General features: G+C 52.4%; 1 protein-coding gene across 1 annotated transcript; it reads left to right on the forward strand.

The window, feature by feature from the left end:
* Positions 1–322: 322 nt before the first annotated feature.
* ZNF598 (zinc finger protein 598) lies at positions 323–8,303 on the forward strand (the record flags this gene model as incomplete). The annotated part of the gene is made up of 9 exons (XM_010149803.1): positions 323–534; positions 1,073–1,290; positions 2,011–2,131; positions 3,119–3,300; positions 4,125–4,197; positions 4,851–5,614; positions 7,021–7,156; positions 7,693–7,837; positions 7,956–8,303. Coding segments are annotated over 9 exons (2,199 nt in total), but the record flags the coding sequence as incomplete, so codon positions are not given.
* Between the last annotated feature and the right edge of the window lie 303 nt (positions 8,304–8,606).

Genomic DNA, 8,606 nt, shown 5'->3' on the forward strand with positions numbered 1-8,606 from the left:
AGGATTTTTTTCCCCACCAGGGGTTATAGTTTAAAGCTTGTTGTGTGTGTTAGTACACAGAAAAGCTTGTGGAAGGGAAAAAGGTGCATTAGATTTGTTTCCAGTGTTCAGACGGAATGAAATGCAAGTCAGATTGAATTTGGATCTACCCACTTGCGTTTTATTTCCTGTTCACTGAAAATTTTAGGTGTTGGTTGTCAAATTGCCCCCGTCTGAAGCAAATCTTCCCCTTCTACGAAGGAACAAACTGGGCACGACCCAGCCCAGTTGCACGTTGTTCTCTGTCACCAGAAGTAGCACTGAAATTTGTTACTTTCTTCAGGTTTTTACTTACGAACGGAAATGGTATTCTCGTAAGGACCTCGCCCGTCATCGGATCCACGGAGATCCAGACGACACCTCTCATCGCGGGCACCCCCTGTGCAAATTCTGCGACGAGCGTTACTTGGATAACGACGAGTTACTGAAACACCTAAGGCGGGATCATTATTTCTGTCACTTCTGTGACTCTGATGGTGCTCAGGAGTACTACAGGTTTGTGCACGGGGTTCGCTCCTCTTTCTGTAGCTTAAATCGTGAGGAAAATTTCTTGGGTCCACTTGGAATTTGGGGGAGAGTAGTACTCGAAGATGGGGGGGCAAGAACAGCAGGTTAGCTGCGGTCTCTTGTTCCTCAGACCAGTAGCCAGGGGGACGCTTTCTGTCTGGTTCACATTTTAACATTGTCTTCATTAAACATTAGAAATTAGGTTTTGCAGCATGACAGCAGGTGTCTGCAGCTCTCTAGTGTAACTGCTACCCCAAAGTTTGTATGCAAAGCAGGCAGAAGTAAATCCTCTCTCAGGAAACGCGTGCCTTACGTACAGCTGGATGTGGCAAGTGCCAGGCAGCAGGTTGGGTTTAACATCTGGGATGGTGCCTGAAGGTCACTCTCAATGGTGCACAAGGGGTTTCAGCTGGAAAGCTTGCCTGGGGCTCCGAACCAACCGCTTAGGCTTGTCTCCACTTGTAGGAGTAGCCACGTATCATCAGTAAAAGACGTTGGGAAGGCTCAGCCTCTTCTCTCTTTCCAGCGATTACGAGTACCTTCGTGAACACTTCCGCGAGAAGCACTTCCTGTGCGAAGAGGGACGGTGCAGCACGGAACAGTTTACTCACGCTTTCCGCACAGAAATAGATTACAAAGCACACAAAACAGCCTGCCACAGCAAGAACAGGGCAGAGGCCAGGCAGAACCGGCAGATAGACCTCCAGTTTAACTACGCTCCCAGGCACCAGCGGAGGAACGAGGGTGAGTGGCTGGGGGAGGAGGTGCACGGAATGCATCCTTGCTGCTTTGGGGGTTTTCAAGAACATCGGGAGGACACTTCCTAGCCAAGAAGAAATTCCTCAAAAAGGGGGTGGGCAGCCCTGGCATGGGACCCCAAGAGGCATGGAGGTTGTCCTTGAAGATAACCTGAACTTGACCGGGCAGGGCCCTGGGCATCCTAATGTCGTTTAAGTTGACCTTGCTTTGAGTGAGGGGATGGATCAGATGACATCCAGAGGTCTCTTCCTACCCACACTGTTTTACAGTTTTTCCCCCTGTGTGGATTTAATGATGATAGATAATCTTAGGAAAGTTACTGACTTTACAGATTGGAGGAGAATGAGGTGAATGACTTCTATTAATTAATGCCCAGTGGTCATGAACATGGAGCGTGTGACCAGGTAACGTATCCGCTTAGGAGCGCCGAGATGACACACGTAGGAACCTTTCTGGTGTCGAACTTATGCAGAGATCTCTCTGCAGAAAACCAGAATTACTCAGAACTCGCATCAGAGGTTACAACACATCAAACCCATATGCTGGAAAACATATTTTGATGTAGCAGGGTAACATAGGCTACTTAAGCATCAGAAAGAAACCAGGGCAGGTTTGTGTGTATTAGTACATTTCTGCCTTTTTCGGGCACGCTGTGACACCCGGATTAGAGAACTGACTGAGAGTGAGAACCATCCCTCTGTTCAGGTGTTATAGGTGGAGAGGACTACGAAGAAGTTGACAGGTACAACAGGCAAGGGAGGTCGGGCAGATCGGGCGGACGAGGAAGTCAGCAGCAAAACAGAAGAGGCAGCTGGAGGTATAAGAGGTGAGTAGCTAGTTTTCTGGATTTTGATGGCTGTTTAGTGGTGTTTTTTACTTAGGATGTTTTGGAGGGCCAGGAGAAAGGAAGCAGATCCACGATTTGGGAGCTTAAACAGTGAATCCTTAGAAGTGGCTTTCGGTTTAAGCCTGCGTGCTGACTACAGGCTTGGTCAGAGTGAGATTACTGGGGGTGGAGTTTCACCTCTCTGGACCTGACACAGGAAACAAACAATGTCATCTTCAACTGAGGGTTAAATAGACTCTGAATCCTGAATTAATTCCAGCAACCGTTCTCATGCGACCTTTTCTAAATAGGATTTTCTGCAGTAAGTGGCAAAGTCTGTGCAGGTTTAGTGGACTCTGGTCTGGGTAATCACAAAGTCCCCGTTCTAAGGACGACGCTTTTCATTGAACTGACAGATCGCCGTGTGGCCAGGCTGAGGGCTTTGGAAAGAGAAGAGGGTTAAGTACTGAAGCAAAATTTTGCCTTGATATGTCTCTTTATCCACACAAGACCCGAGCACTTGATCCATACTGCACATCTCCTTTTTCTTGCTGGATGGTCAGCTGGTTCATCACTGGTGATGTCACTGGGTTAGGGTTAGTCCATCTCTGAACGCTCACCTCTCGGTGTCGCGTGTGGATCGTGCGTGGGAGGTTGTGACAAACCACGTTGCAAAGAATTGCTGTGGCCTACGAGTGCGATTTCATGCGTGTGAAAATGAACGTGAGAGATGGGCGTCCCCGTGCGACGTTGTTGCTGTCTCTCCCAGTTCACCCCAGTTTCTTCTGGCCGGGCTGTTGTTACCACACGCGGAACTTGCCTACCTCGCCAGCCGGCGCCAGGCTGGCCTGGGGTGGTGGGTTTCTTGCAGCCTTTTCGGATCGGGGATAGTCATCAGAGCTGACACGGGGAGGTGAGAGCGGCAGTGACACACAGATGCTCCGTAATCCTTACTGTTTCACCGAGAAAATCTGTCTTGTCCTGCAGGGAGGAAGAAGACAGAGACGTTGCAGCAGCGGTCAGGGCATCTGTAGCAGCTAAACGGCAGGAGGAGAAAAAACGGGTAGAAGACAAAGAGGACAGCAGCAGCAGAGGTAGAAAGGAGGACTTGAGGGATTCCGAAGCGCTCAGCTCCAAACGTGTGCCAAAGCCTTCCACTGATGCCGCAGGTGAGTGTGAACACCTCCTGCAGCCGCAGGGAGGCGTGGTGGGTCTGGAGGTCGGCCTGGCGAACAATCGCCAGGCATTGTTGTCAGAGGCTGGTGGAGGGGTCAAACCTTGAATTGTTTTGAACCAGGCCCAGTTTGGGGCAAACAAATATGATGCAGTGATGGCTTGATATTACTGTTACTCCAAATCCATTTTCACCTTTTTTATTGCTTCTACAGCAGGATTCCAACATAAGGATTATATGTTTTCATTGTGAACCGAGAGCCGTTTGGTTAACGGCTCAGTTGGGGTGACAGGCCAGGCTCTCTCCCTGAATTGCTGCGCTCCGCAGCGCTGGATTTGGATTTTGAGGCAAACCTGAGCTAGGAAAGAGTTAGTTTCAGTGTCAGTCAGCTGCCCAGGAGCTAACTGCCGAGCAGCTTGGGCACCAGTGCAGCAGAGGTGGGATGGGCGCCTCGGAGGAGCAGCTTTCCGAGTGAAGCGTCCGCATGCCCCAATTGGAGCACCGAGGCTCTGCTGAGCTTCCTGACACTGTGTGCGTTCCCTCACCACGGCCTTATCAGCTGTGTTTTGCTCACCTTAAGAGTCATGGATTTCCCGGGTGCTACAGCCGGTGCGTGGTGACATAATGGGAATGCAGTTAATTGAAGGACATAGTGATGCATGGATTTAAACCGTCCTTGCGGAATGTTAATGACATCATCAGCTGCTGAAACTACGACTTGGTAGTGCTGCTGTTGTGTTTGTTGACAGCTTCCACTCTGAAATGAACAGATTTTAGTTGAAAACATTTCTTTTGCTCTTTTTGCCGATACTCCAAAAGAAGCAGCTGCGAACGGTGTGTTAAGCCAAGATGACTTCCCAGCAATTGGGTCGGCGGCGGGACCTCTACCAGGGTGAGTATGTGCAGGGCTGAGGCGGGAGAAAGCAGATTTAGACGTTTACTCGTGTCCTGCGTCTCTGGAGAAAATCATTTTGCGAATCACTTAAACTGCAAATGCCTCTCCCCTGCCCCAAACCCCTTCTGCCTCGAGCTGGTTCCGTGCTGGTTCTGTGCTGGTCATGAAGCATCATTGGTTGTTGCTTCGGTTCGTGGTGTAATTCCAGGGAAATTCTCCATTCCAGCCATTTTCAACATGATAGCTGGTCTTGAAGGAGCTGTATGCTCGGAGTTTTAAAATCCATCGTGTCCTGAAATGGGTGCTGATTAGAATAGCGTCTTGGCAGGCTGTGGCAGCCAGATCGTGTGCGTACAGCATGCTGGTCGAGGCGAGAGCGTACTGAGAGTACCAACAGCGCAGCACGGCCCGTGCAGCGCAGTTGAGAGCCCCTTTCCAGGCAGAGTTTATCAGCCTGAGCGCATTTGCATCCTGTAACAGTTGGGTCAGTTGTGCTGCTCCAAGTGATGGTTTGGGGAAATGGAGCCAGTTGTGCCAGTCGGGGTTGGGCCACCGCCGCAGCAGCGGCCTAACGGGGTTGTGCCACAGCAGCGGTGTAATGGGGTTCCCGCAGCGGTGGTATAACGGGGTGTGCTTTGCTTTTCTTACAGCTCTGCCCAGCTAGCAGCAGTTAAGCTTAAGGAAGAAGATTTCCCAAGCTTGTCATCCTCTGCAGCACCCGCCGTCTCTTCTGGGATGTCTTTGACGTATACAGCGACTGCAAAGAGAACAGCTTTCCAGGAGGAGGATTTTCCAGCTCTGGTGTCCAAAATGAAGCCCAACAATAAGACAGTCACTAACATCACATCTGCGTGGAACAACGGTTCCAGCAAAAGCGTGGTCAAAGCCATCAGCAACCCCTGTGTAAACCAGATAGCCAAGAAACCATCCTCCCTGAACAGCACTAAAGGAAACAAGAAGAGCAATAAACTCTCTCAGTCAGACGATGAAGACGGCGGCAGTGGCTTGACAACCCAGGAGATCCGAAACGCGCCGACCATGTTCGATGTGTCATCCTTGCTGGCAGCTTCTACCTCACAAACTTTTATGAAAGTGAGCAAGAAAAAGAAGATGGGGGTTGAGAAGCAGAGACCGTCATCCCCGCACCTCTCGCAGGAGGCCTCGTTTCCCAGGCCGTGTGCTGAAAAGCTGACGGAAGCGGAGCGGACATCAACCGCGGCCGCTGCTCTTCACGCTCCCGACAGATCCGCAGCCGTCATGAACGGTCATTCGGAAAAATCGTTAGCGATCTGTAGTACGCCCAAAGAGCCCCCCGGCCTTAAAAAGCCCACAGTGACTACCAAATGCCCTTTACCTCAGGAAGACTTCCCAGCTCTTGGGAGCTCAGGATCAGCTAGAATGCCCCCGCCACCAGGTAAGCGCTGCAGGGCACGGCCAGCTTTGGGTGGGTGTAGCTCAGAGAAATGTGTCACATGGGTGAGATGTATCAGCTGCTCCTTCTGGCTCTCACGTGAAGGGCAGCTCTGTCAGTACATGCAAGGCTCACCCCTGAAGGTTAAAAAGGCAGGGATGGGCTTGCGTGTCCTCTGAAACAAGGTTGGAGCGGTGACAATGTTGGGATGCCGGGCTCCGTGCAGCTGCAGGTGTCTGCTCCTTGGGGGTGGCTCACCCAGTGTCTTTACCTGTCGCTGCTTTTCTGATGAGTCATGTCTGACCTGTGTCTGTGCTTTTCAGAGAATCACGTGGAATAGGTTGAGTGGGAAGGGACCTTAAAGCCCACCCAGTCCCACCCCCTGCCATGGGCAGGGACACCTTCCACCAGACCAGGTTGCTCCAAGCCTCATCCAGCCTGGCCTTGGACACTCCCAGGCATGGGGCATCCACAGCTTCTCTGGGCAACCTGTCCCAGTGCTCCCCACCCTCTGCGGGAAGAATTCCTTCCTGATGTCCCATCCCTATCTCCCTCTTTCCATTTATACCCGTTACCCCTTGTCCTGTCACTCTCTGCCCTTGGGAAAAGCCCCCCCCCAGCTTTCTTGTAGCACCCAAGGCACTGGAAGGGGCTCTAAGGTCTCCCCAGAGCCTTCCCTTCTCCAGGCTGAACCCCCCAACTCTCCCAGCCTGTCCCCATGTCAGAGGGGCTCCAGCCCTCGGAGCATCCCCGTGGCCTCCTCTGGATTTGTGCTTTGAGATCTAGTTCGGAAGCTGCTGTGGGCAAAGGGAATCTCGCTTTAGCTGTGACCTGTGCCTGCTGGTTCTGGGCAGCTGCTGGGTTGCTTTTGTTCTGCCTTCGCAGAGATCTAATGCCCTGGCTTTTAGTGGTGCTGTAATCTCATAGAACTGGAGTCAGATAGCAACAAACGTGACTTGCAGCAGTTCTAGTGACAGTAGAATCGTGGCGGGAGGCCGTTCTGTGCTGCTCTGCAGACACTGAGGTGGGGTAGGGTACTGCATGCAATGCCTGGTGCTGGCCTGACTTCTGGGACGGTTTCGATTCTTTTTAATAACATAAAAGCGGTTTTTGGTATGGGTTGAGTGTTTGTTTGGGTTTATAAAATTATATTCTATTGAAGAAGTGAATTAATAGCTAAAGCACTTTCTTTGCAGAGTAGCATCAGCCACTGTGAAGGGCTTCCTGACCTGACTGCTGAGGCAACAGATTTCCCTCTCTAATTTTTAGCTTTTTTTCCAGTATCGTGATGCCTGCACCGCTGACTCTTGTGTCCTAGTGCTTCTGGAGACCGCTGGTGTTGTCGACGGTGGTCCGTGAGCGCTGCGGATATGTCTCTAACTTCCTGCCCGTTCTCCGCTTTCATTTAGGCTTTAACACTGTGGTGCTATTAAAGAATCCTCCTCCGCCTCCGGGACTGTCGGTGCCTGTTAGTAAACCCCCTCCAGGCTTTACCGTTATTCCATCCACCAATGTCCCTGAACCTGTCACTACATCTCTGAAAGAGTAAGTCAGAGTCGCTTTACGCGTGGCAGCTCGGTTGTGTCACAGGGGATTCAGGGAATGCTCGGGGGGGACTCTTCCAGATGGGGGCTGAGAGTTGGCTCGGAGCACCCAGAAGCAAGGTGCGGAAGCGCCGTCTGTCCTGGTGACCTCGAAACGCCGGCAGTCACCCTGCCAGCAGCTGGTCTGTCCCCCGCGGGGCCGGAGGGATGAGTCTGGGGGACAAGGGGAGGGGCACATCTGTATTCATCTGGTTTTCTTCGGGCCGCAGTCTTTGCTGGCGTCTTCTGAGCGAACCAACTTGCAAAACGGTTGGCCAGGGCGACGTTCAACTCGCGCTTCGCGCGTCCCGTCAGGGCGGAGGCGGAACGCCACGCAGTCATCCCTCGGGCCGCGTTCCGCCCTCCCCACGTGCCGCTTACGGTGACTGCGGCGTAGCTGGGTGGGGAATGGGGGAACAGCCCTACGACACGTATCCTGCTGTGCCTCTGTGTGACGGGAGGCAACGTCAGAGCTGCTTTTGGTCTTCCCCAATGCAGGCCAAAACCCTGTCACGGATCGTACTTGATCCCTGAAAACTTCCAGCAGAGGAACATTCAGCTCATACAGTCTATTAAGGAGTTTCTGCAAAGCGATGAGTCCAAGTTCAATAAATTTAAGACCCATTCTGGGCAGTTCAGACAGGTGAGTGGGCAAGACGCTTCGGATTCCCGACACCTTCCTCCCTGGGAGAAAGGGAATCCCAGCGGGATTGCCTTATTCTCTCCCCCTGCTAACGATTCCAATTCCTCTTTCCCCCAAGGGCCTGATTTCCGCGGCGCAGTATTACAAAAGTTGCCGAGAACTGCTCGGCGATGACTTCAGGAAGATCTTTAACGAGCTCTTGGTGTTGTTGCCGGACACGGTAAAGCAACAGGAACTGCTCTCGGCACACAACGATTTCAGAAACAAAGAGAAGCAAAGCTCAAACAAACCCAGAAAGAACAAAAAGAACGCGTGGCAGACGGACTCCAACTCCGAGCTCGACTGCTGGATCTGCCCAACGTGTAGGCAGGTGCTGACTCCGCGGGACGTTGTCACCCACAAAGCTTTGCATATCGAGGACGAGGAGTTCCCTTCCCTACAGGCCATCAGCAGGATCATCAGTTAGCTTTCCCCGAGGCCAATAAAAGTCTCTGCCTATGAACAAGCACTGTTTGGAATGAGGTTTGGCCGTGTAAGCGCGGGCCGGTGCCGGTTGGGTGGTCGGGTGACGGTGCCAGCCCCCGCAGCGCAAAGGGGTCGCTGGGCTGCGCTGACTGACGTCGAGTTTGAGCTTCCGAAACGCCTGGGTAGGATGGTGCTGAAGCCACGGGGGGGGCGGGCAGGGGCCACCTTTCCCCTGCAACACGCAGTAGCTGAGCAAACACCCTCCGACCTGAAGACGGACGGGGGATGCAGCTGGGGAACAGCG

Source organism: Eurypyga helias, unplaced genomic scaffold (genome assembly GCF_000690775.1).
Source record: "Eurypyga helias isolate BGI_N326 unplaced genomic scaffold, ASM69077v1 scaffold29800, whole genome shotgun sequence".
Classification (NCBI taxonomy): domain Eukaryota; kingdom Metazoa; phylum Chordata; class Aves; order Eurypygiformes; family Eurypygidae; genus Eurypyga; species Eurypyga helias.